The following is a 26,296-nucleotide window of genomic DNA, read 5'->3' as shown; positions in this document are numbered from 1 at the left end:
TCACACATCAGCTAGTCTCATTCATCACCTGCCAACTTCCAACTTTCACGTCCAAACCTCATACGGAGTAACACCATCTACACTGTGGTCGCCGAGTCTTCGACCCAGATACTGAGTCAAGAATACCAGAGCCGTTGGTTCCCAAGGGTCATTGCCGTTCCCTCGAAGCTGTGACCATCAGGCTTCTGGCAATTACCATGAAGCGGCTGGCCACATCATAAAGCGTCTCACAATAAACTGTCGGGCCAATTGAGCCCTTTTAGAATGGACCAAGAAGGCTTGTCCGGTTGGAGTGCTTCCAGAGATGATGTGGAAGGACTCTTCAGTGATTACGAGCCCTCAGCCCCAAATCCAGAAAACCCTAGGTCGCCCTGGAGTGACCGGAACAGCGTGGCTTCACCTTTGCATTCATCACAATATCTAGCCGATACATCCTCCTCCAGAGTTATCAGATCACCGCTGCCACAGACCACGGGGAGTCCTTCACGGCCACTATCGCAACGAAGAGCCGCGTCTGCGAACCAGGTTCTTGCAAGTAACTATGGAGAGCAAAGCATCCCGACAACTTCGTTCGAGCCTCCGCTTCGATCCATCTTCGCATCTGGACCTCCAACCGCTTCTATATCGGCAAACACTGCTCTAGCATCAATGAGTGGTGCGATCTCTTCCAGTACCACAGGACCCTTGGCTGCATTGACACATGCCGGCGGCAGCCGTCGAAGTCTTAGTCGGCCTGGTGATACTACTCCTTCAACACCAGTGACTGCAAATAGACAACCTCTAAACAGCTCAGAGAAAGATGTCGATGACCCAACGACAAACACGACGACAAATGCTCTGGATATTGCCTCAGCCAGTACCCCGGCTACCGTCTCTCGCCTATTCGTTCCTGGGGATGCACGAAGTCCAAGTTTGTCGAGAGGTCCATCCTATATCCGTGCCATCTCGGGTATTGGCCGGAGTATTGGTGATACCTCGACTCTGACCGGCCACCTATTCCACTTTGGATTTGAAGAAGGACGCCACTCCGATATAACAGTGCACGCCTTTGGACAAGCTTATAAACTTCATAAACTTCTACTCGACCGAGTCCCTTTCTTTGCCTCGGCATTTTCTGGATCATGGGCAGAAAGTAGTGCCAAAGAAATAACCATTCTGCCTGAGGATATCGATGCAAACATTACAAAAACTGCATTTGAGCTTGCCTTGAAAAGGATATATGGCACGCAGTTTCCACTTCAGGAAGAGGAAGAAGCCATTGGACTTTTCGCAACGGGCTGTTGGCTCGACATACCAGACCTGGTTGATTCATGTGTCGAAAGCATTCTTCGGCAAATGCAGCCTTCTACGCTCGCCAGCCTCATCAAGCTCGTCACAAACAATTACTATGGCAAATCCGGAGATCGTATCCTTGCCTCAGCCAAAGCTATGTTGTGTAGGGAAGGTTGGGAGATGCCATATGAGTTCTGGGACGAGATACCCGCAGAGATCATTCGTGAGATCGTTGGCGGTGACCCTTTCTTCGTGCCTGGAGAATGGGACAGATGGTATTTGGCGGTGAAGCTACTCAATCGCCGTCTTCGGGCCAAAGCCGTCGAGAATGGTCTAGTCTCTCCTGGAGGACGATACATTCATCCAAAGCCGAATAGCCTCCGGTTTTTCGCGGTGAGGTTTGATGCTCCATACAGGATTGCAGGTAACAATCGGTATGTGTCCGAAAAGGACGACGCATGGATCGCTCTGTATACCACACCCGAAGTTGCACCGCTATTGGTCCTTCTTGATGAGGGCATTCACTACGTGCATCTGCGATTCGAGCAGTTGCAACAGATTCGCTCTCACCGAGATATTCTCGGGGTTCCTATACTACCAGAAAAGGTTATATCTGATGCTTTGTGGATGTCCATGGAACTTCGACAAAAAGTCCTCAACGCTCGAGATGGAGATATTGAGTTAGGGCTGAGCGAAGTTGCCGACGATTATGAAGTGGTTGTCACAGATCAAGAGGCCTCGGCCATGGTCAAAGGGAAAGGAAGGGAGCAAGATGAGGCAAGCGAAGCTGGTCTCGAGATGGAGTCTGGTTCATGGGACGGCAATGGCAAGCCCCGGAAATTCTGGATTCCCAGCCATGATGTGTCCTGCGTAATGGGCGGAACCCGCGAAGCCTGTATCGCATCGAACGCGACGATTGGCGCCGACTGGAGCACGAATGCAGCCAGACTGTCGGCGAGTCTCGAACCAACGGATGTGGCCTGGGCGTTTGACTTCACTGGCCAAAACGTGATTGAAGGTGGTAGGCCTCCGTCAAGGAACTATTCGCCAGAGGATGCGCCCCGGTTTAGCCATTATCCTCCGTTTCGCTTCGCCGCCGAGTTTCCCAACCCGAGGTCGCTAAAAGAGAAGAAACGCATCTACTCGCAGACGGTGTGGTACGCAGGGAGCCTGTGGAATCTCTACATTCAACGCGTCAACAACTCGAAATCACAACAACTCGGAATATATCTACATCGTGCCAAGGACAAGGACCCAAATGATGACCCTCTGGCTCAGTTCATCCCCGCCACTGTCGACGATCGAATCGGACAGCTCGAGCGTGAGATGCTACTTCGGAAGAACGAACGGCGCAATCAGATCTGGAGGACCGGCGAAGCTGCTCGGGGGCCGGAAGCCGATCGCGAGGATGGATCGTCGGTCTCTACGGAGTTTGACTCCGGGACCGTACGCTTTGGCGACACGGAAAGCTCCCCCACCAAGGATCGAATAGGCGGGATTGCAGCAACCAACAACAAGACTTCACAAATGCCTGGTAATACGGTGGACTCTGGAGGAGAAGGGGGCGCCACAGGCACGCAAATGCTGGATGAAGATGAAGAGGATGAAGAGCTCGTGCGCAGGAACCGGAAATACAATGTTTCCACCATGCCACCTTATATGGACTCGCGGCCTACGATCCGGACGTACTTCAAGATATACTCACCTAGCAAGGCCGGCCGGCTATTGAGCATCTACGAGAGCGCTCCGGATCGGTTCGACGTGAGCAAGAGCTGGGGTTGGAAGAGTAGCCAGATGCAACTCGACGACGGGATGAGTGGACCGGACACCAACAAGACCAGCAAGGACAATAAACTCCGGTATATGGTCGTCATTGGGAACGTTTGATTAACAAGATTGATCGATCTATTGTACGTATGATGAGGTGGTCTTTGGGTCTTGGGTGACCTTGTCGAGTTATTAGCGCCATTTTTTATCGAACACGAAGTATTTAGGATGCCAATTATGAGAAACATGACAATTGATGATGTATGAAGCAAGAAACAAGGGGTTTATTTTGTTCGGTTGTTGGTTGGGGTTGGGGTGTTTTGTTCACTACGAGTACCAAGGCAGATATGACTATGAATGCCATCAAATTAAAACATCAATTTAAGATAGTGTGTTCATAAGCACAAGTCATGTAAAACTCACCATACAGGATGTTTTTATGTACTCTTCTGTATGTACTCCGTACTCATTGGTGTCCAATAGCATTCTTCGTAACTTATTCCACACATGTACAAAAGTTGGAAATCACCTCCGAGTTTGAAGGAATGTTGGATATGACAAGTCAAGTGAAGCCATACGAACGTGAACATGTCATGGGTACGGAGTACTCGTAGAGGGGTATAGAAGTACGACGGTGGCGCTCGCGCGAGGACAGTGGGAACCATGAAATGTGTCAGACAGGCTCTCGACACAGTACGTTCGAGGGCAACAGTGGGAGTATAAGTCTGACGAAACGATCAAGAGGGAAGGGCGGGAGCGATTAATGACATGGGACTGCATGATCCCAGTCCTTTCGGCCATGTATTATAATTAAGAGAAATACACCCCGAGGTAGGTTACTAATACCAAAGTACTGTAACAGAACAATATCGTACCTTAGTAATATGAACATTTATCCTTGTCCTTTGCCAAAAAAACAAAAACAAAAACTTTTAGCCGTACTCTGGAGATCAGTTTGAAATCACGTCATCGCCCTTTTTTTTTCCTTTGGGAACATGTGCCGGTTGAATCAGTGCTCGTACTTTGTACATAGAATAATGTCATACGGATAGTACTGTAGGTGGTCTTTTATGTGGGTTCATGATCCTTGTACTGTACATACTGTACATCCACTCGTACGACGACGGGAGTAGAATGAAATAGGCAGTCTTTCCTAAATCGTTTCCAACGGAAGCTTCTTTTTGTTTCTGATTTCAAAGCCTTTACTCGTACTCCGTACTGAGGGAAAAAAACGGATCTCTTCTTTCGTTTTGGGGGGACATCTATCCGGCCATTTGTTCAGCATGCTTAGGTAACATTTCGGTACTCGTAGAAAATACCTACAATACGTAAAGGTAATGTCACTCGATTTCGGTACATCTACTCCATAAGTGCTCCGTCGGCCAGTATAAAAGTGTCGCAATCGCTTCACTCTGCCGTACGTGATAAACAACACCACCATCGCCAGTACAATACCTCTTTCTGTCCATCTACTGCTACCGGAATCGTATCATTCTCAATCGACCACCTCCTGCAATCCTAGTCATTCTCAAAATCTCTTTCCCTTCACGACTTCCATCATGGGTTCCATAGATCAGAGACCACTGATAATCAACAAGCCCGCTCAGGGCATCTCGTACTTCACACCCGCGCAGAACCCACCATCTGGGACCGCGAGGGATCCTCAATCCGACCACCATGCCATCCCAAAGATATTCCAACCCCTCAAAATCCGAGGAGTCACCTTCCAGAACCGCATCTGGCTCTCACCCCTCTGCCAGTACTCCGCGCAGGATGGCCACCTGACCGATTGGCACCTGACGCACCTCGGCGGCATCATCCAGCGCGGGCCGGGGCTCGCGATGGTGGAGGCAACGTCGGTGACGCCCGAGGGTCGAATCACGCCCGAGGACAGCGGACTGTGGCAAGACAGCCAGATTGCCCCCCTGAAACGCATCGTCGAGTTCGCGCACAGCCAATCCCAAAAGATCGCCATCCAGATCGGCCACGCAGGGCGCAAAGCCAGCACCGTCGCACCCTGGCTCAGTCTCGGCGACACCGCCCTGGCCGGTGAGGCGAACGGCTGGCCCGACGACACCCTCGCCCCCAGCGCCGTCGCTTTCGCACCGACCTACCCTCACCCCAATGCCCTGACCCTCGAGGGCATCCGCCGCATCAAGGACGCCTTTGTGTCCGCCGCGAGGCGCGCCGTCGAAGCCGGGTTTGATGTTGTCGAGATCCACAACGCGCACGGGTACCTACTCCACCAGTTCCTCAGCCCCGTGAGCAACAAGCGCACGGATGCGTACGGTGGTTCATGGGAGAACAGGACCCGACTGACGCGTGAAATCGTCGAGGCCGTCCGCGCCGCCATCCCGAGTGACATGCCGTTGTTTCTGAGAATCAGCGCCGACGACTGGCTGGAGGGTCAGGACGAGAAGGAGTTCCCGGAGTCCTGGACGCTGCGGGACACCGTCAAGCTCGCGCCCATCCTCGCGGACCTGGGCGTGGACTTGCTCGACGTGAGTTCCGGCGGTGTCCACCCGAGTCAGAAGATCAAGGGTGGACCGGGATACCAGGCGCCCTTCTCAAAGGCGGTCAAGGACGCCGTCGGGGACAAGATGCTCGTCACGGCCGTCGGGTCCATCACGAATGGTCCACAGGCCGAGGAAATCGCCCAGTCAGGCGTCGACGGTGTGTTCGTGGGGAGGCTCTTCCAGAAGAATCCCGGCCTGGTATGGACTTTTGCAGAAGAGTTGGGGACCGAGATTCACGTTGCCAACCAGATCGGCTGGGGATTCGGAGGGCGCGCAGGTGGCAAGGGAAAGCATTAGAGGAAAGTCTGCTAAATAAAGGGCGCAGATGACTTTTTGCGTGGGAGGGTCTCAAAAAGATTCTTCATGGGGGATAATAAGAAACAGCAATGGCGTTGAGTGTGTCTGGTGCAAGACAAACATATATTGATATACATATAGAAAAGGATCTGTGATGACATTGTGACCATTGATACTGCGTATGCAGTACGATCAATGAAGTATTCTCGTCGCGTTGAAAATGCTCAGAACATCAAGTAAAGATGCTTACCATTGAAGAGTAGGTCTCTTCGATCCGCTTCAATGGAGCTGCAAAGCGCTTATTTCAAACGAAGGCTGCGCCGAGATACACAGGAGACTCGGGCGATCATTGTTATCCCAAAGAATGTTGATCGTATCGTCTCCTGTGCGAGTTTCCTCTGCCTCGACCGTGTCAATGCGCGACTCGCCTACACCTCTCAATTGCAGACATTCCAACCTCCAGAATTTGTTGACAACGAATGCCCAATTATATTGTGCTGCGCCGAAGTGTCCCGCAGACTGTGCTGGAAGATCACAGGTAACAAATTGACTGACTTCTACTCCGTATAAGGGAGGACCAAAGTCGCAACCGCCCGGGCGAGATGATTTTTGTGACGAACTTGAAAAAGAAAGGCACCTCTCGTCCCTCTCGAAACGTGTGACAATCTCGCAAGCTTAGAGGTTGTGGAACTGGTAGTGACACAGTAGTAGACCTGTCAGAGATTTGGCCGTTCAGAACGATACGCAGTCGGCTGAAACGACGAAAGTGGAAGGCGGAAATGCAGCAGTAGTAGCAGCAAATTTGAGATTTGCGAGGGCTTACGGAGTACAGGTCAAGGGAACCCTGCTGTGGCTGCATCCGCAAGCCTAGGAAGGCGGGAATTGTTTGATGGTACTCCGTAGCATGGTTACGGAATGACATGGAGTCGACCATTCTGCGCGAGTACTCCGTACAAACAGTACATAGGACTTTTTCGCAGTGTCCAAAGACCCGCAAACGGCGGACATTTTTATTTCTGATGTGGACACTGGACCGAGCCGTAGATTGCAAACCAATACTCTGTACTTTGTCTGGATCGATGATTTTGTGCTTCACGATGACAGCTTCCACAAAGAGATCAAGGTCAAACCAGGAGGACGAAATTGTGGTTCTCATTAATATTACGGAAGGCTCGTAGTATTAAGGCTGGCTTACAGCGGATGTCCTGAGAACTTACCCGGAAACACCATGACAAGAGTGAGAGAAAACACCGGGCTGTCATTGGAGAGGATGCTGGCCTGGTTGATGAAGGCGCCCTCAGTTGTTTCAGAACATCCATGGAATGCCCACTGTGGACCGGCCACAATGACGGGGGAGCGTTCTGAGGCTTACTTAGTACATCTTTTGTGACTATTCCCCAGGTGAGATTAAATTTGATGAATGGAGCACCCAGAACTTTGCATTGTTGTTGTTTTCTATCAGAAAGTCTGTGCAAGGCCACAAGAGAGTTCTCAACCATCTGAGGTGGTGAATTCGCACCCGTTCAAGGTTGCCTTGTTCTTGGTAGGACACGTGGAGGAGGCAGTGCCCGGCTGTCAAAGATGCTGTATTCAGGCGGTGATCGGCTGAAGATCAGGGCTGTGATCATCAGGCAAAACTATCGATATCAGGAATTGGCTGTTATCGATTGAACGGGGATGCAGCAAGTCCGTAAGGCAGTGACCACTTAGCAAGGTGGAGGTGGAGATTCGTTGGGCGAAAAGCCTGGGGCCGTGACATTGCTGCATGCATGCACGACCTGCGTAACGCACACAGCAGAAGATCACGGCACAGGGGAGGCGCAGATCGGCAGCTGGCACACTGTAGCATGAGTGGTGGTGACAGCATTGACTCCCTCTGTTTACGGAGTAGTTGTCTGTAGGTTGGTCAAACAGCCCAGGTCAGTTCTGTCACCGAAACTATCGTCGACAACAAAATGTATCTTCGAGGGTTGAGCAAACACTGATCCCAGTCGCCAGGATCGTGAGGTGGATCAGGCTATGGTACTCGGTAGGGTACTCTACAGTACTTTCCGGGCGGAGGAATGTCTTGATATTGGGTACGTACGGAGTAGGAGTAGTCCACATCATGGAGAGTGAAAGAAGGTGGAAAAAGAATTCATTATTGTGGCTCTCTGCCCGATCGATCGTACGGTATTCACAGGGCGTAGTCTGGAGTATTTCATAGGGCGAGAAGAACTACTCATCCGAGTTAGTAGAGGTTGGATGCCCAACCCAACTCCGTGGCAAGGCAACTGGTGTGGCTTTACGTGAGGGCTTAGTGAAGTGCATACGCGCAGCTAGCACCGGCAAGTATACCTAGGTAGAGAGGTACAATACGTATTGTGCCAGACAGGTGAGAGATAGATGGAAAGTGAAGCAATCGCCAGACAAGTACAGATGATGCACTTGTGGCCCTCCTATCAGGCTGTGCAAGTAGTCAAATAGCTGAAGAGAGAGAAATAAAATATGGCCACGCTCGTGTTATTGTTGTTGTGGTGTGCTGTAACTTCTGTACCGTGGTGTGCTGTGCAGTTTAAACATGTAAAGAGGTACTGCTCCGTACTCCGTTACAGTGCTGTGATCTGCTCTCGCTGGTTCGCGTTGCAAAAACAAATCTAAACCGACCACCAAGCCGCCTCTCGTTCAATTCCTTCACCTCTCTCTAGAATCCTGAACCACCAGAAGATGCTTGTTATTGTCGACTCCGTCCAGTACCCTTGACAGCTGCATGGTCCGCGCGTCTGTTCCTGGTTAAGCGCCACCCCCGAAGTTGTGTGCCTCATTCACGCCCACCCCGTCGCGAGTCAGAGGCGTGGTTGGCTCCAAGTTGCCCGCTTTCCTGCCAACTTCAACAAACCTGCCAGTTCAAAACATGAACTCCGACATCCATCCTGACGCCTCTGCTCCGACTAAACGACGTCGAGCAACACTCACCAAGAACCCTCCACCTTCAGCCTATCCCTCCAAGCTTCCTTCGTTACGCAAACCTCAGTCGTCGGCCACTCTGCAACGAGCACCGTCAGCTCCATCGCCTTACCCGCGTGGTACTCCAGGAGCCGCACACTCTGCTCGCGACTTTCACCACCGATCTCAGTCCAGCGCCTACGGCTCATCTTCTTCCCTCGAGCAAATCACCACGAACCCTTCGCCCATCATTCCCTCCCACGAGTTCTTCGCTCCTACCACCGGCGACACCTACCTCCCACCGCAAGCCTATCCTCCTACTCCACAAACCTCGGATGACCGTCACAACGACTTGATAGGCGCGCCGTTTGACGCTTCGGGTCTCTTATCATCATTCCAGACCGCGGGTCTTACTAGAGGACAAAATGATGTGATGCAGACCTCACAACCTCCGCAGCTCGCTCGTAATCATACGAGTCCAGAGTCTCGTACCCCTTCGGGAGGCACATCGCACATGTCGAGATCTTCTGGAATCGCCATGATGGAAGTCACGCCTCCCAAATCGGACACCGGCATCCTCAGCCCTAAGAGATTCTCTGGCGATGGCTCCAAACCGCCAGGGCCCTTTCGCAAGAAGAGCGGCTTCTCAAGTTTTATGAACAACATGCTAGGGTCACCGCGGACTATCAAGATCTCTGCCCCCGAAAACCCTATGCACATGATCCATGTGGGCTATGACAATCAGACCGGCCAGTTTACAGTAGGCTATGCTATCCTGTTATTATCACGAAATCATTCGCTAATTCTCACTTAGGGCCTTCCTGCGGAATGGCAAAGAATACTATCAGACAGTGGGATTTCCAAGAACGAACAGGACCAGAATCCGCAGATGATGATGAACATTGTGGAAACATACAAGAGCAATTTCGCGGGTGGATTTGATGACGGCGTTTGGCAAAAATTTGATCATGCGAAACTCTCGGACTCGCCTCAAAGCAGCAGCAGCAGTTACCAAAGTCCTGTAGCCACAACACCTAACATAGGTGCAAATTCGGCCGCATATTCGCCCATTGCCGGAGTCATATCACCACCAGCAAGCCCACGGTTCCCTCAAAACCACGAGGGCAGCTTCGAGAACCCTCGCGCCCCGCCGCCTATACCAAAGGGTCTTCCGGCCAGTGCAATGGGTTCCAAGCCCGCTCCCTCACCTGCTCTCATGATGCCCAATAGACCTGCACCGAAACCACCTACGCAGAACCTACGAGACTTGGCGCCAGTCCGACCTGCACCTCCTCCGCCGATGAAGCATGACATGCCGATACGGACTCATGAACAACCCGCGAAGCCACAGACTCCAGCTGCAACCATCTCCACTTCCTCACCCAAAGTCTCGCAGGAAGAAGCGTTCAGTCGCTCAAACTCCACCAAAGCCCCTGGACCATCCCCTCCTCGACCATCACAACCCGTACAATCTCCTGCTCAGTATCAGCAACAACAAGAACAAGCAATGCTGATAGCTCAACAAGCCATTCAAAGCAAACAGCTTGACCGTAGCCGGAGTCAACGCCAAGTTGCACCGGGTGCGCCTGAGGTGCCACCGAAGATTCTACCTCAGAAATATAGTCCTCACGTACCTCAAACGCAGTTTGCTGCCACAGCTGACTCTCCAAATCTACAAGGACAAGCACAAGTGGCGAAAGTGGGACCGGTTCCAGGCCCGAGACCTCGAGCGAGACGACAACAAAGCAATATCATCGATGTCACTGCCAGGTTACAGGCTATTTGTACCCCGGGCGATCCCACAACGAAATACAGCAACCTTAGCAAGATTGGCCAAGGTGCTTCAGGAGGTGTTTTTACTGCGTTTGAGGTTGGCAGCAGAAGGTGTGTTGCAATAAAGCAAATGAACCTAGAACAACAGCCCAAGAAAGATTTGATCATCAATGAGATCATCGTCATGAAAGACAGTAAACACAAGAACATTGTCAATTTCATCGATAGCTACTTACACGAGGGCGATCTGTGGGTCGTGATGGAATACATGCAAGGAGGCAGTTTGACCGATGTTGTGACCTTCAATGTGATGAGTGAGGCACAGATTGCGGCTGTCTGCAGAGAAGTAAGTGGTACCTTGACGATCAACTTGAAACATGCTAATTGTCTCAGACATTGTACGGCCTACAGCACCTCCATTCCAAGAACGTCATTCATCGGGATATCAAATCTGACAACATCCTGCTGTCTGAACGAGGCGACATCAAATTGACCGATTTTGGCTTCTGCGCACAAATCAACGACAGTCAGAATAAGCGAACAACAATGGTGGGAACCCCATACTGGATGGCACCAGAAGTCGTGACTCGCAAAGAATACGGCCGAAAGGTTGATATCTGGAGCTTGGGTATCATGGCCATCGAAATGATCGAAGGAGAGCCGCCTTACCTCACAGAGTCGCCACTACGAGCTTTGTATCTGATCGCCAAGTACGGCACGCCAAAAATTAAGAACGAGGCGGATCTGTCACCAGTTTTCCGGGATTTTCTTCATTTTGCTCTGAAGGTAGAGCCCGAAAAACGAGCGAGTGCTCATGACCTACTTCATGTGAGTGTATCTACGCTTCTCGGCCCGTCCTTGCTAACCCGGTTATAGCATCCATTCATGCACAATTGCGCTCCCCTTACCAGCCTGGCTCCTCTCGTGCAATCGGCTCGAGAAAGTAGGGCCGCAGAAAAGGCGAACCGGGGCAACTAACGATTGTTGATTGCCTGTGTGTTGTACAACTAATACTACACCGATTCTGGCATGTATAGGCAAGATTCGAAGCGATAGAGGTTTTTGGCCTATCCCGACCGCATCTCAATTACTCTGCGATTGTTACAGGCGTTGAGCATGCCTTGAAACCTTGAAGAGGTTCTTGTGTTATAACATGACGGTGGTTGCTAGACGAGGCCTCTGCAGTTTGTGCTGCACTTTTTTCTTCATGACTTGACGGCTTGAAATGTGGTCCCGACCAATTTTTTTACTTTTCATGTAGTCCTTATGGACGCTGGCTTACACTGCTTTTTATACGGTCTTCTGAGGAAGCTTATGATTCCATGACGGGCACGGAGTTCTTGGTCAGATATCGGATGCTATGGCCGATTCCTTGCTCGGGTTCTAGCGAACGCTTCAGCGATATATCTAGAGGTCTTACTGCGCAATATGGGTATGATCTTGCACCTACCACAACGGTAGAAGAGAAAAGAGAAAAGAACCTTCACCGAGACAGCTACGCAAATAGGAAAGACTGTCCATCTCCACGAATCCTTTGAAAACTAGAGACCTACTCTAAAGTGTTCGCGTACGCAATACTCCTGGTCGTCGTTCGTAATGCTTGTGTGTGGCTATGCTTAGCTTCTCTCGGTGTGGCTGATGAAGTTCACCCGCCTTTGGCCTTTGCGTCACTCGTTCGACTCCATCTCCAACCCAGGTGATTAGGCTGCGGCCAACAACAAGCATGAGAATCATTTCCTGAACACAACCAACTCGAAACCCTTTCTTCATTTACTCTCAAGCGCTCCTTCGCCTTTTGCATTATACCCTACGAGACACGAAGCGATCTCCTATACTGCCGTGCCCAATATGTTTCGGGCGCAGCAGAACGCTTTTGATGATGTCGTCGGTAAGCTTCGTCGTATCTGTACAATTCCCTCGGTCGCATAACTGATCGTGCTCTAGCCAAGGCGACTGACGAGAACTTAACTTCCGAGAACTGGGAATTCATCCTCGATGTCTGTGATAAAGTATCGGCGAGCGACAGTGGAGCGAAGGACGTCGTGGCTGCTATGATCAAGAGACTGGCCCACCGGAATGCCAATGTCCAGCTCTATACTCTCGAACTTGCGAACTCGCTGGCGCAGAACTGCGGGGTTGCCATGCACAGAGAGTTAGCCTCAAGAAGTTTCACAGATGCTTTACTGCGACTGGCGAATGACAGGGTGAGTGGCTGAGACCGTGGTGCTGCCATGTCCAGGGTCCCTGACAAATCCAGAACACACATCAGCAAGTGAAGTCGAAGATCCTGGAGCGTATGGAGTCGTGGTCCAAGGACTTCTCTAGCAACACCGAGCTGGGAATCATGGAACAAGCATACATGAGACTTAAGGCTCAAAGTGAGTTGGCAGGCTCAGAGTGGCAGAGGCGAGAATTAACACAGTCTAGATCCCAACTTACAACCTCCGCAAGCCCCGGTAAAGAAGCAAATCACTGATTTCGACCGGCAAAAGGAGGAAGAAGAACTTCAGATGGCCCTCAAGCTATCAATACAAGACAAATCCGTACCCTCCCCTGCCGCTCAGGCATCAGGCTCCGCCGCAGAATTGTCAGCCCAGCCAGCCTCGGCAGCACAATCCATTCACCAGCCGCTTCCCTCAGGCACGACAGCAGCGACCGTTTCCCGAGTACGAGCGCTCTTCGACTTTCAACCTTCTGAGCCGGGCGAATTACAATTCCGCAAGGGAGACGTTATTGCGGTGCTCGAGTCGGTGTATAAGGACTGGTGGAAGGGTTCGCTTAGAGGTCAAACTGGCATTTTCCCACTCAATTACGTCGAGAAGCTGCAAGATCCTACACCTGATGAACTACAAAAAGAGGCGCAGATGGAGGCGGAAGTCTTCGGACAGATAAAGAATGTTGAAAAGTTGCTGGCTCTATTGAGCACAAGCACAGGCGACACGAACGTCCGAGACAACGAGGAGATAACGGAGCTATATCATAGTACTTTATCAATCAGGCCAAAGTTGATCGAGCTAATCGGGAAGTATACACAAAAGAAGGGTATGCTTGTGGAAATACATAGCCACGGGATAAACGCTAACGATCGTACAGATGACTTTCAGCAACTTAACGAGAAGTTCATCAAGGCTCGAAGGGACTACGAAGCTCTGTTGGAGACATCGATGGCTCACTCAGCACAAGCATATGCTCGTCCCGGTCCAGCAGCTTATGGGTACGGAGGAGGTCCTCCGCCACAAGGTTACCCACCCCAAAGATTCTACACTCCTGGTCAGTACTAGAACTCGATACATTTCCAATGTTGTTTCTAAGATGTAATGTTCAGATGGTCAACCTCCCAACAACGCTGTGCCGTATGGAAATCCGACACCATTCCAACCTCCTTACCCAGTTGCATCACCACCTCCCCAAAGCCAAACCCCAGCGAATCAGCCACCGTCTCAGCCTCCCCCGGACAGCAACTATCCCTCTTACCCATCAGCTCCAGCCCGCCGACAATCTCAGCCCGAACAATACGCGGCATATGCCCTTCCAACGGATGGCCGGCCACCGACACAACCCCAGTACCCGGGCATTCAACCTCCGAACATCACACACCTACAGCACCAAGAGGAGACTTATTCCCCGTCGAACTATTCTTCGGAAGACCTACACGCCCAGAGAATGTCTCCTCCACCCCAATCCCGACAACAGCAGATTCCACCACCAACACAGCAGCAACAGCAGCAGCAGCAGCCATATCCCCCTCCGATGAACACAAGCTACGCACCTACTCCAGCGCCGTCGGCGCCCTCTCAGCCGCCCTACGACTACTCGCAACAGCAGCCTCCACCATCCCAGACCAATGGTCCACAACCTCCTGCCCCGAATCACGGCCCACCGCCCATCCCAGGCGTCAATGCAGGTTCCGATCGACCCATCACACCTCTGGCGCAGGCGTCGCCGTACCCCGTCTTCCCACCTGGATCTGGCACGAACCAGCCCACCCAACAGTATCAAGCATACAATCAGCGGCCGACGAGCGTGGCGGCAGCAGCTCCGCAGGCTCCAGGTGTGGGTGGTGGGGATCAAGGACGCTACAGCTACTACCGATAAAACTCGAACGGCTTGTGGTTGTTTGCTTTTTAGGATGGGCTATCTATCCCTTCGGCCAACTTGTTTACTCCCGACCCTGGTGGAGAGGACAGATGGGCGTCTTTTTATGTTGGAGAGAGAGAGGGGTTTCATTGGGTGGGAAATTGCAAGCGTCGACTTTTCAACATGTCAAATGGTAAACGTCGTGAACTCTTTGATCTTTCCTCCGGTCGTGTGCTGTAGGTGCTATAGGTCCGGTGTGGCACGGCTTAGTTATACCTCCCCAAGGTATGTTATGTTGTACCTTGGGGCGATTAGCGATGAAATTGAAACCGCAATTCAAAGACTACGACTATGATACCGCGGCATCCCACGGAGTATGTGTATCCATTTTGCAGTTCTGTACCTGTGTACTGCGTTGAGGAGTCGGCCAATCGTCATTACCGGTATCCAGACGGGGGGTCCATTTGGAACGTAACTCGGTAATGTACAGTATACGTTCGAACCGTTTCTTCTCCAGGACGTCGTGTACCTACCTAATCATGACCTCTTTGCCTAATTCGCATCGCGTCAGTAGGTGCCTAGGTGTGGACGTACGTGACTGTGTTGGATCCGTCAGCGAGTCTCACGGGAAGAGACACTTTGGGACTGAAATACTGTAACAAGTCAGTTCTTGGTACATCTACAACTATTCATCCAGGTTGCGACATGGGGTGCCCCAATAGAACATGTCTGGGCATTTTGCCTCGAAGGTTGTTTGCTAGCTGGGGCGCAAGATGTTGTATTCTTTTCTCGTTCTAGATAGATTTGCAATGCACGCTGTTGTTTCATTTACGCCAGCTTTGCCAGGGGTGTACAAAAGAATCCGTAGCCCACTCTCTTTTTTAGTCTTTGCGCATGGATGTCAAGCTGGATTGGCATCTTCCAGGTTGCTCTGAATCTTATTACCGCCTTAATTCTTTCGAGTCCAGCAAGAGGTTTTCTTTCTTTGCCACGGCGAACGCGCCCCCCCTTCTTCTAGCCTCCCGTCTCTCTTTCTATCTCTTCTTCTCTCACATTGTCTTTTGATTACTGCACACACCCCGTACACGGAGACACTTTACTTGCTCTCTTGGCTTTGCATATATGTGTATCCGAAGTAGGCGGCGGCCGCACCCGCGAGGAGGACAATGTACATGGCGATTCCCATTCCGGTGCCAGCGTCTGACCTTCCACCGGGGCCGGCTGAGACCTTGTCCGTAGAACCGATCTTGGGGGCAGGGTCGCCAGGGACTCGCTTCAGGTCGCCGACCAAGAGACCCTCCAGGATTTCACGTGCTTCGTCTGAGTGGCCGACATCTTCAAAGGCTTCGGTTGCGTCTTGACCGCCGACGTCGAGGAGGACTTCTTCACCGCCGCTGTATACAAAACGCAATGTCAGTTCCAGACTTTGATCACTTTCCACGTGGATGGCCAAACGCCCATATTCCTAGATCTCTCAACTTGTCCCAATGTGGGGCAAATTAGAGATAGGGTGGGGGAAGGAAAGATGCTGGTTCAGTCTCGGGGGGCCAGTTGAAGATGGATGGGTGGATGGATGGGAAATGAGACTTACGGATGCTCGTCGACAAAGGTAGAGGCGTTGTAGACCTTGTCGTGGACAACAATGTACAAATCTTTCTTGCTGTTGTGTTTGGACACCTCGGCGTAGGTGAGTTGTGAAGACATGGTTGATGATGATTTGAGAGGGAGAATTGGCGGTGAAAACGGACAAAGTTTGGCAGCTCGAGATGGTGATGGCGAACAATGTGGGAAGGAGGGAGAGATGAGGTTCGAGGAAGGATGTTGTCGATTGCGATAGTTTGATGGGAAAGACGGGAAAAGGGTTGATGGAGAGGAAGATGCCAGAACGGAAACAAAATAATAAATTAATCAGATGGCACCTTGTTGGTTCCCTGTCTCTTGGTGGTCCGTCTGTTCTGTCTTCTTCGGTCTGTCTTCGATCTTTACGGGGTGTGTTCGGTAGGGGTGCGTTTCCCACCCCCTGCTACAGCAACGGCCGACCAATAAGGGTGGTGCAGATGCCCGATCAGGGACCCGGCTAGCACTGGGGGGGGGGAGAACGAGGCCTGGGAACCGCGTGCGCTGACCAGCTTTCACCTGCTTATCCCCCCATAATAGTTGCTACGATTCGCGCAGGTCCATCACGAGAATACTTAGGAAGAGCACTTCTCTAGGCGTGGGGCCTTCCGCGGGCACTACCTAGGTGTCGAAGGCGGCACCACTCTTCGACGACAAGACAGCTCATCGGCACCACGAATCGGAAAAGGCCCTTTACAAAGGGAACGTGAGGACGGGAGTTTTTTTTACTATCCCAGGATTTCTTGCCCCGAAGTTGCCTTCTTTGTCCCGGCCTCTTTTTCCCCCACATGCTTTGGATTCCGATCGGATGCGCTCGATTCCGCGGCTTACAAGTCACCTTTCATTACTCCGTACAAGTGGTCAGTATGGACGCACCTCGGCCCCAGTGGGTTAGAGAACTGATCATTATTGCGCCATACTCTGGTATACGGAGACTGTTCGGAGAAGTGTGGGAAGAGTACTGAAGGTACTCACGTGATCGTAGTCCGTCTTCCTTATCTGGATCTTCTACGGGGGAATGCAAGTCACGTGCCGACGCGATATACGTGACCCTTTGTACCCATTGTTGACTGCGCGCTCAAAAACCCCGCAAATGATGTTCATGACCACGAACACACTGTAAACCCAACGATGCCCAGGGTCACAAGATGTCAAGATGTCGTCGCATATCGTATACAGTAATGTGAACCGCGGCAAAGATGTTACCGATGCCGATGACCACGAGGACAACAACAACAACAACAACAACGAGAGCCTCACTTTGTTCGCCGGCCAAAAACTATGGTTCTCGCACTCGGTTCCTCAACGCAAGTGGCTCATCGAGAACGCCCGAGCCAACGGTGCCGTTATCGTCAACGTAGACACCAATGCAGATATCAAACTTGTCGACCATACTCGAAAAAATCAGCCCGTCGGAGCGTATTCCTATCGATATGTCGAGTTGTCCATTAGGCGTGGACAGCTGGAAAATCTTGCAGATCATGCTGTCGGAGTTGCCACAAGAGTCGCGAGACCAGTCGGGAGCACTACCACCGCTCCTAAAGGTTCGAGAGTGCCCTACACGGAAGAAGACGATCAGTTTTTGTGGAATTGGATGAAGCCTTTTGAGGATAGTGGAGGAGCATACAAGGGAAACGAAATCTACAAACAAATTGAGCAGGTCAATCCACGTCACACCTACCAGAGTTGGCGAGATAGATGGTTGAAGGCCACCCGATTTCAGAAGAGACAGGTGACGAAGCGCGCAGAGCCAGAGCAGCAAGAAAGATATTCTCTCCCAGAAGAAGAACCTCGACCAGCCCTGATTCTACCTGACAGCCCCGGACACAGACCAGAGCCAGATCGCTCAACCAGGACTGCATTGCTACCTAGGAAGAGAAAGCTGGTAACGGTCCAAGACGACGCGGCCTCTGAAGAGCAGCCTCGACAATCATCCGAGGCTCCAAGAAGACTCGCGAGCCCTGAACTGCATACCACTGCCATCTCGATTGGCCGCGCACGGCCATCATCGAACCGGGATGACGCAGCGGCCCAAAACGACGTGTTGGACAACGAACAGTCCCAGAGAAGCGGGCGCAACGGGAGTACTCAGGATCATCTTGAAGACGAGGAACTCCACACGGAAAACGAGAAGCGATTTTTGGATGATATTCGAGGTCCATTTTCCAAAGCAGACTCTCTTCCGCTTTACAGATTGGTCCCGAAATTGAGTCATATGGGTCTCGAGGAATTCGATGATGTATGGAGACAAATGGTATCGTCAGAAGATTATAAGCACCATACCGCCAAACAGTGGAAACATTGGTTCGAGTATCGCGTTTTGCCAGACTACTGCAGGATAGAGCAAGTGGCGATGGATCAAATCGCACCCTACATGTCCATACAGGAGGAGAACACCTCATCTGGCGGTGATAATGACGATAACGATGGCGAAGATGATCAGCCCGCTGACGGCGACGCGGGCATGAACAAGTACCAGGACCAGGACTCGGATGAAGACCCAAGCAGGTGCGCCAACTGCTACACGATGGACGCGCGGAAATGGCATCGCGACACGAAGGGACGACTTTTGTGCAACCCATGTGCGGTCTTTTTGAGGACCCATGGAGTTCCAAGACCTTCAACCATGGGCCTGGTGAACCAGAATGCCCCGGAGGATGATCGAACCCCAGATCCGTCTGGCCTGCAGACGCCCTCCCGTACTTCTCCTCAAAAACTTTCAATTACCCCTATTGTCGCCTCTATCAAAGTATCTCCGAAAATCTTCCCTGCGGACGTGAGCAATTTTGCAGGCGATGAATCGAAAACCCTGCGACTACAACGCGACATGAGATCTCCTTCTTTTCAGCCAGAGTCTCCAACATTGATCAGAGCTCCAGGACCAAACGAGGCCAGGAAACGAAGCACGGGACCTGGCCGCGGCTCCCAGTCACAATCCACCCAGAGCACCAATGGAACTAGCAACCAAAGCAATACCCAATCCTTTTCGCAGATTCATGGACTGTCAATTGACGAAACCCAACAGGAGAAGGTTCAGACAAATTCTGAGGAGCATACGAGAAGAAAGGACGGAAGGCCAACAAATACTGCGCCCTCGTTCAGCTTTATAACCTCCAGTAACCGTGACAGACCACGCCTGCATGATGGACCGGACAATCTCGATATTCAGCAGAACTCCTCCCTCAGCACGGACAGAGGTCCTCCTCGTGACCCACCGGTGGTTCACAGCTCTACAGAGACAGATGTGATATTGAATTCTCCCCCTTTGCCGCCTCGGAGTAATTCACGGGATTCACCCTTGCCACTTCCTGAGGGCTTCTCGCGTCTATTCGTGGCACAAGATGACAATGGCGACGAGGAACTAGAAGTAATGGGAGGACTTAGTACGCTTCGAGAAGAGGAGGAAGCTATATCAGAGGGTGGGAACGATGATGGCATGACGAGTCCTCTGAGGGTCAGCCTGATTGGCGATGAAGAACAATTTTCGCCCACCAAGAGTGAACCCTATCACGAGGTTCGAGAAGAATCTGATGACGAGATGGAAAGGTCGAGTCCCTACGGCGCGCCAGGTCACGAAGATTCACAAAGGGACGCTTTGGGTTCGTACCATACGGGTCGAGACACGATGGAAGAATATGAAACAGCGCCGGAGCAACCACGAAAGCGTAAGAAGCCGAGTCGGCGACTCTCCACACCGGCGCTATTCGGCCAGACGGACATTGACGAGGACGTGTCTGCGTATCTCGAGGTGGTCGAGCCCGAAGGTGGTTGGGACAGCATTCTAGGTCCCGACCCCGCAGCAGATGTCGGTGGCGGTGGTGCTGCTGATGAAGCATCCACCGGCGGTACTGAACTACTTGACGACGACGATGATGGTGGTGGTGGTGGTGGCGCTGCTTATCGGCGAGATCTCGAAAACGACGTCCGCCCTGGCGAATTTCTGATCGATACGTGGTGCAGACGTCAGAAGGGGCGAATCCCCAACGTCCCTGATGCGTTTCTGCTCCAAGCGGCGCACTGCACGACCCAAGAATACGGGCCCAAAACCGAACAGATGGTCGAATACTTCCTCGATCGGTGGCGGCGGAAGAGGCAGCGCGTTTCGGCGGATCGGTTTGGGAGGCGACGCCCTTCCAAGACTGACCTCGAGCCACCCTCGAACGTGCCGGGTGTATGGACCGATGGAGACGACGAGTCGCTCAAGTCCGCCGACGCCGGTCAGAGGCGACGAGTCGTGGACAAGCACGGCCAGGATGCCTGTGCGAGACGCCTACGGTATCTCAAGGAATTCGAAGTCTGAAGGGGAAGCGTGGCGGACCTCTAGAGGTGTTGGCGGCGCAAATCCTGGAGAGAAAACGTGGCTCGCCGATCGTGGAGAAAATGTTCATGTGCACAGGGTACTTTGCCTGGCCGACATGGCGGAGAAAAGGGCGACGCTCATCGATGTGGGCTTCGAGATTCATTCAAGGTTTGGCATCCGTCCCACCGTCACGACACTCGAGAAGTTTCTTTCCAAAGGAGGAAGGGGAGGGGGTGGAAAGGAAAGGAAAGACATGACGATATGACGGATGATATCACGGATTCTTTTCTTCTTGGTTTGGGGTTCATTCGAGGACTTGTATGGTGAAAAAGATACCCCGAGTAGTTTGTCCCTCAGGAGGTACACGGAGTATATACTCGGTTACACTTCTCCAATAAGATGGCGCATGAACGCGAGAAAATGGCGACATGGACTTTTGTACTCCTACCACTTCAGCCAGGCCTTTCTAAACCAACCTGTGAAAGGATATAAAGAGTATCAATTACAGTCCTTCCGACGAAGAGCATCGAGTTGCAGTTTTGGATTCCCAGATGCGCTGCGGTGTGCGTGATTCGGATCATTCTTGAATTTCATCTTATCTTCATCTCGTCTTTCTCTTTATCATTACGGAGAGTATAAGACCCCTCGAGGGAGTCTGGCTCTAGTGTGGTCTGGCATTTTATCTACCCGAGGCACACTCTTGCTGGACGAGATCTGCTGCTTTCTCGATTTTGTTGCAGTCAGAGGTTCCAAGCTCGAGCAGTTTCTCCTGGCCAGAGATATGCCTGCCCGAGGAGAATCAGCATCAGGGGGCTCGAGTTATCGACAATCCAGAGCACTCTAACCCCAGCAGCCGCGGGTCTTGCGGCCCCTGAAGAACCGCTTGTCGAAAAGGAGACCTTTTCCCAGCCACAGTCTCTGTTCATGGGCGCATGTTGGAAGAAGATTGATCTCCAAGCCCTCCGATGTTAATCAACGTCGCGCACACGTCTCAATGGGGACTGAAGATCCACCATCACTGCCTGCCTGCCTGCCTCCCTTCCTTCCTTTTTGTACGACCCCAGCGCCATGCGTAACAAACCTACTTTGCCCAAAAATATCAGAGGAGCAGCAGCAGCACCAGCCCAAAAGTCAATAAGAAATATCATAGAAACCTTTCCTTCACCCTTGTTCGCAAAAGTCTCGGAGCATTTGATGTACATCATGTAGGGGGCAGAACTGGTCAAGACAGGACCAAATCGGGACCGGGGGCTCAGCTAGCTATATATGTCAGTTCAGCTATAGATCATCCAGAAGAAGCAGTCCAGGGACTTACTTAAACTTGAGATGGTCCTCGTAGAATCTGAGCATAGGTATAGGGCAATGCTGATAGACTTTGTCCATTGTGACTTTTGACTTTTTGCCATTTCTAAACAGAATGTACGCCATGAGTGTCCCGGCTTCGTTGCGCTCGACGGTTTCAATCTTGTCAACTTGAGGTTCCCAGTCCTTTGCCGACGGTGTCCATTCTTGTTCGTTGTTGGACTCGCCGGCGCTTCTCTTCTGTCTCTTGCGCTGTGGTTGTTGTTCTTGTGACGCTTGAGGTTTGAGTGATTGTCTGGATTTCGTCCTCTTGACGGTACTCGCGCTCGGGACCCCGCCAATGCTTTTGTGGTATTCTTGCAGCATGATTCGTGCATGCCTGAGAAGAGACTCTTCTGTCAGCAACTTCCGATGATGGAACCCAGCAACCGCCTCTCAAAATAGAATATAGACTGACGGCATCAGGTTTTCCTTAGGCTCCCACGTGTTCTCCGCCTCGTCGTACCCGACCCATTTGATGTGGTACTCTATGACACCTTTCCTGGTTCGGTGGCTCTGTATCGCCTCCACGACGTACTCTTCCTCGCCTTCTTCGTCATCATCATCACTGGCTTCGCTGCCGTCGTCGCTTTGCGCGCGGGAGGAACCTTTCTCGACCTCATCGTGAAGTTCACCATTGAGCTGTGTTTTGGATTTTTTGTCTGCGGGAGGTGTGCCGTGGCTGATGTCGGCGACTTCACTGCCACCGTCGGAGAAACCGTCCTCTGGAAAGCTTTCGTCAGTCTACGCGTGCAAGAGTGTCATGCGACTCACGAGCAGAGCGTGCGTCAATTCTAGTGCTGAAGGAAGTTAAGGGTCAAAACTTACCATCTCCAGACAGTGGTCGAGGCATCTTGACAATACCAATACCACCCCAGTAGTCCTCGAAGTCGAAGATGCTCAGTATGCTCTGTTTGGGAGATATTGGGTTTGCAGCAAGACCTGGCCGAGAAATTGCGCGTAGCTGATCGTGCAAACACACAATTAGCAGCAGGTGCCATGCGCTCCATTTACGCGATTTCCCCATAGCCCTAGCGATTACTCCGCATCACGTGATGGATTCTCCACCTAAACCATACATAGCTGTGGCACTGGGAAACTTGAACTGCAAGATTCAAGAATGTGAACGAGGAACATCTTTGGCCATGATACTATCTAGGACAGCATAGTCCATATGCCTGTCATAGTGCCCATTCCTTTTTCTGCGACCGACACAACGCTCATCGTCCAGATGATCCTGCGCGCCTTGGACTGTTTAGGGAAATACCATCTTGGTTCATCCGCCGAGATCTAGATAATAGACCCTCTGTCAGAGCAGCCATTAGCCCAGAGAGACGTCAGTATACGGTCAAAAACTCATATCTCGAACGCAACGTTGTCCTTTGGTATACGGAATATCTAGTAGGCGTCAAGATAAAATTAGTTCGGCGGCTGCCCTGTCCTGCTGAGCGCTTGTCGGGCCCACAGGATTCGTCTGCTTGAGCATTACGTGACCCAGCTTGCTGGTATTGTCGAAAGTCTCAATGTCAGTCATACCCTGCCGCAAGCGCTTGCCTCAGTCTTTCAATTCGATGTCATAGTTGATTTGAGATATCTAGGTCGCGGAGTCGGTCTACGCTGCGCCCTTTGTTTTATCCTATAGCAACACATCACTTCGCAGGATTATGAGAAAATATGCGACTAGTGGCCTCACCGGTTTCTGAAAGTCAGAAAGTGCTGGCCAAAGCCCCTGGGCTTGGCCGGTCTCAGGGACGGCCAACCGCAGAGATGCTCGTTTGGAGGCTGTGTGAGATAGGGAATGGCTCAAGTTGCTGGGGAGGTGAAACACGGCAAGAAGCGAGTGTATCTCCAGGTCAACTCGCAGGCCACCAACCAAAAGCTCAAAGACTGGAGGAAGAAGAACGGGGCTGACGCGAACTTGGCGTATGAGGACTTGGACATGAATGTGCCAGACGATGAGAAGAAGGTTGCTTTCGACACTTTTTGGGCCAGGGTCGAAAATAAAGCAAAGGATAATCTGGGTTGAGATTCCTATAATGCGGACCAATCCTCGTTGCGGATTCTGCTTGTGAAATGTTGGACATTTGTTGGTAATGGCTGTGGCATGTAACCAGACATGAGTCATCGGTTCGGAGAATGTAGTCTTGTAACCCCAATTGAATTCCCCAGTCGCAGTTTACCGAATTGGAATGAGCTCAGTGTGGTTGTTCTTTGACTGCATGCTGCTTCGAAAATCGAATCTTAGATCTATCCCAAGAGTCACTAACCTCCTACCGAACCTCGTATATTCCGTGGAGTGGCAAACGTGAAAATTTCGAAGTACCTAGTGACCAGTGACATTATCAGATGTGTCCGGGGTATAGAGTCTGAAAATAGTATTGTGCGATGTTTTCTCTGCTCTCTTGACATTGGATCTGCATTGGTTGAAGCTTTATGGATGTCTTTGGTTGTAGAACCAGAGCTCCCTCGCTTCCTCAGCCGAGGTGCCTGGCGCTTGCCGTTGGAGGTAAAGCTCGAAGAGTTCTCTTTCCTGCGCCTGGACCTTATCGAAATCTAGTTCTGGTGATACCCAGCCGTCATCATCCGAGCATAAAATCTCTTGCGTATACTTCCGGAGCTTAACCCAGTCTTGATATTCAGCCAGCTGAATATCGTGTGTCGCTACTTCCCCTTTCGAGAGCGTCATAGGAGGGCTTCCCGTAAGTCGAAGGCTCTCCCAATTACTAGAAAGCTCAATAAGACAATCTCTCAGCGGCACTATGCCGTCCTTATACGTCCGTTCGCATAAAACAAATAAGCGTCGGATGGTGTCGTGGATTCTGGTAAGAGCCAAGTACGAGTCATGGTGGCATCGGCCGAGGGCGACTTCATAACATTTTGCTTGTAAAGCCTGGTCCCTCTGCGAAATTGCGTAGACTTGTTCGTCCGGCTCCATTTCCTCAAAGTCAGCAGGGAGTTGGGGTTCAATTAGGCCTGTCTCATAGCCTTCTGGCGGAGTAAGAAACTCTGGCCACCTTGCCTGTGTGAATCCTGGTAGAATTGAGACAAACTGCCAATCAATCACACCGACGATTTTCGTAAGATCCTGTTCCGAAACGAAGATGTTCCCCATATGCAAGTCCGTGTGCCAAAGGGTGGGTCGGCCATATCGTTGCAAGAGAGGAGTCCTGGCCAAAATAGGGATGACCTTCATAGCAACTTCCAAAAGCTTCAAATGTGACTCTGGAGTGCCAAAATATGGCCCTCGTGCACCCAGGTACTCCGTGTTCTTTACATGCCATGCCCCTTGGCGAGCTCGAGCTAAACCAAAAGAACACAGGTCAGGCCTTAAGGCTGTTAACCGGAAGTACAGGTTATAACAAGGTAATAGATAACTTACAAGGTCCAGCTTCCATCTCTTTTTCCCTTGCTGGATTGATGCCTCTCATCCAGGAATCATTAAACACGGGGCCGACGCAAAAGTCCTCTTGGGGGGCTTTTTGCGTATGGAAAGCCACCGAGTTTTGCGGTCCGGAGGTACGTAGATATAGGCTGCCATTCACCGGAAATTCAATTGATGCTAACTGACCGTCGAAATCAGCAATGGTCTTGACTAGCTCAAACCGACGCAACTCGTCCAATTCACCCCAGACAGCATGCAACTGACGTCCTGGGCATTTTTCGAGAATCATGTATTCTGCACCGACAGAATTTGAAGGATCAGAGTTCCAGGCAAGGACATCCGGGACAGGGATTGAAGTCATTGCTCGAACTGGGTTAGACTCGTATGTTAAAGACGTACTTCAAAAGATTTAGGAATTGGTACCGAACTTCAGTGTCGCTACTTCCGATTCAACACTATATTTTGCTGGAACCAGAGCTGGAAACGGTATCTTGACAACCACCTGCTTGTCATTTGCCGCAGTTAAGATCAGAGCTTTATTAAAGCCGCCTTCTTGCTTGTCGATGCTGGAAACTGGAGACATGACCGATGGAAGGGACGAAACTAATGCACAGATATTATCCACATTGAAGGTGACATGTCTTCTTGATAATTCATACTCCTCATTCACGAGGAAACGTCCGTTGGAGTAGTTGAAGAGCTGATCAGCTTGAATGCGTGATTCTGTGAACTATATCAGGAGTGTAACTGGGGAGGGATAGGTACCTACCCCGACAAGAAATTGACATTGCTTGATTCCGCACACCGGGCAGTGATAGTCTGCAGTAACTATTGCCGAAATTTCGCAAGATGAGCATCGCAACGGGCGGCTTACCCCTCCGTTTCCAAAAGGCGCCGGTGCAGCTGGGATTCCGAGATATCTGTAAACGTTGCAAACACAGCAGACTCCCTTACTTTTCGCGCAACCTTCCGTCTCGGTGCATTATATGCACTTAGAGCCTTCAACGCTGCTTTTGTCCTGCTTGGCGT

General features: G+C 51.3%; 9 protein-coding genes across 12 annotated transcripts; 6 read left to right on the top strand and 3 right to left on the bottom strand.

Moving 5' to 3' along the window:
* The first annotated feature begins 14 nt into the window (after positions 1-14).
* PV06_03795 (uncharacterized protein) lies at positions 15-3,401 on the top strand. The gene has a single exon (XM_016404612.1). The coding sequence runs from the start codon at positions 265-267 to the stop codon at positions 3,157-3,159; it is 2,895 nt and encodes a 964-aa protein (XP_016265617.1). The 5' UTR covers positions 15-264; the 3' UTR covers positions 3,160-3,401.
* A 965-nt stretch (positions 3,402-4,366) lies between these two features.
* Positions 4,367-6,018, top strand: PV06_03794 (uncharacterized protein). The gene has a single exon (XM_016404611.1). The coding sequence runs from the start codon at positions 4,599-4,601 to the stop codon at positions 5,850-5,852; it is 1,254 nt and encodes a 417-aa protein (XP_016265616.1). The 5' UTR covers positions 4,367-4,598; the 3' UTR covers positions 5,853-6,018.
* A 2,449-nt stretch (positions 6,019-8,467) lies between these two features.
* Positions 8,468-12,076, top strand: PV06_03793 (uncharacterized protein). Its single transcript, XM_016404610.1, has 4 exons — positions 8,468-9,537; positions 9,592-10,896; positions 10,944-11,378; positions 11,427-12,076. Exons 1-4 carry the CDS (start codon positions 8,746-8,748, stop codon positions 11,526-11,528), a joined length of 2,634 nt encoding a protein of 877 aa, XP_016265615.1. The 5' UTR covers positions 8,468-8,745; the 3' UTR covers positions 11,529-12,076.
* Positions 12,077-12,278: 202 nt separating this feature from the next.
* Positions 12,279-15,178, top strand: PV06_03792. 2 transcript variants are annotated; one of them, XM_016404608.1, is made up of 6 exons: positions 12,279-12,438; positions 12,495-12,754; positions 12,808-12,928; positions 12,978-13,592; positions 13,644-13,820; positions 13,876-15,178. In XM_016404608.1, the coding sequence occupies exons 1-6, from the start codon at positions 12,399-12,401 to the stop codon at positions 14,643-14,645; spliced, it is 1,983 nt and encodes a 660-aa protein (XP_016265613.1). In that variant the 5' UTR covers positions 12,279-12,398; the 3' UTR covers positions 14,646-15,178. The 2 variants fall into 2 exon arrangements, with proteins under 2 accessions (XP_016265613.1, XP_016265614.1); XM_016404609.1 differs by having other exon boundaries at positions 12,495-12,928.
* Positions 15,179-15,299: 121 nt separating this feature from the next.
* On the bottom strand, positions 15,300-16,568 carry PV06_03791 (uncharacterized protein). Its single transcript, XM_016404607.1, has 2 exons — positions 16,219-16,568; positions 15,300-16,021 (listed from the first exon to the last, which is right to left on the bottom strand). Exons 1-2 carry the CDS (start codon positions 16,329-16,331, stop codon positions 15,724-15,726), a joined length of 411 nt encoding a protein of 136 aa, XP_016265612.1. The 5' UTR covers positions 16,332-16,568; the 3' UTR covers positions 15,300-15,723.
* A 774-nt stretch (positions 16,569-17,342) lies between these two features.
* Positions 17,343-21,719, top strand: PV06_03790 (uncharacterized protein). Its single transcript, XM_016404606.1, has one exon. It carries the CDS (start codon positions 17,401-17,403, stop codon positions 20,542-20,544), a length of 3,144 nt encoding a protein of 1,047 aa, XP_016265611.1. The 5' UTR covers positions 17,343-17,400; the 3' UTR covers positions 20,545-21,719.
* PV06_03789 lies at positions 21,118-22,912 on the bottom strand (the record flags this gene model as incomplete). 2 transcript variants are annotated; one of them, XM_016404605.1, is made up of 4 exons in its annotated part: positions 21,118-21,804; positions 21,860-22,225; positions 22,304-22,610; positions 22,714-22,912. In XM_016404605.1, 4 exons carry the CDS (start codon positions 22,910-22,912, stop codon positions 21,801-21,803), a joined length of 876 nt encoding a protein of 291 aa, XP_016265610.1. In that variant the 3' UTR covers positions 21,118-21,800. The 2 variants fall into 2 exon arrangements, with proteins under 2 accessions (XP_016265610.1, XP_016265609.1); XM_016404604.1 differs by having other exon boundaries at positions 21,118-22,225.
* A 771-nt stretch (positions 22,913-23,683) lies between these two features.
* PV06_03788 (uncharacterized protein) lies at positions 23,684-23,911 on the top strand (the record flags this gene model as incomplete). The annotated part of the gene is made up of 1 exon (XM_016404603.1): positions 23,684-23,911. The coding sequence occupies one exon, from the start codon at positions 23,684-23,686 to the stop codon at positions 23,909-23,911; it is 228 nt and encodes a 75-aa protein (XP_016265608.1).
* A 226-nt stretch (positions 23,912-24,137) lies between these two features.
* PV06_03787 lies at positions 24,138-25,714 on the bottom strand. 2 transcript variants are annotated; one of them, XM_016404601.1, is made up of 3 exons: positions 25,691-25,714; positions 25,265-25,636; positions 24,138-25,211 (listed from the first exon to the last, which is right to left on the bottom strand). In XM_016404601.1, the coding sequence occupies exon 3, from the start codon at positions 25,076-25,078 to the stop codon at positions 24,317-24,319; it is 762 nt and encodes a 253-aa protein (XP_016265606.1). In that variant the 5' UTR covers positions 25,079-25,211; positions 25,265-25,636; positions 25,691-25,714; the 3' UTR covers positions 24,138-24,316. The 2 variants fall into 2 exon arrangements, with proteins under 2 accessions (XP_016265606.1, XP_016265607.1); XM_016404602.1 differs by lacking the exon at positions 25,691-25,714 and adding an exon at positions 25,667-25,679 and having other exon boundaries at positions 25,265-25,448.
* Positions 25,715-26,296: the final 582 nt, after the last annotated feature.

The sequence above is a fragment of the Exophiala oligosperma genome (assembly GCF_000835515.1).
Source record: "Exophiala oligosperma strain CBS 72588 unplaced genomic scaffold supercont1.3, whole genome shotgun sequence".
Classification (NCBI taxonomy): domain Eukaryota; kingdom Fungi; phylum Ascomycota; class Eurotiomycetes; order Chaetothyriales; family Herpotrichiellaceae; genus Exophiala; species Exophiala oligosperma.
This window is presented reverse-complemented; position numbering and strand designations above follow the sequence as displayed.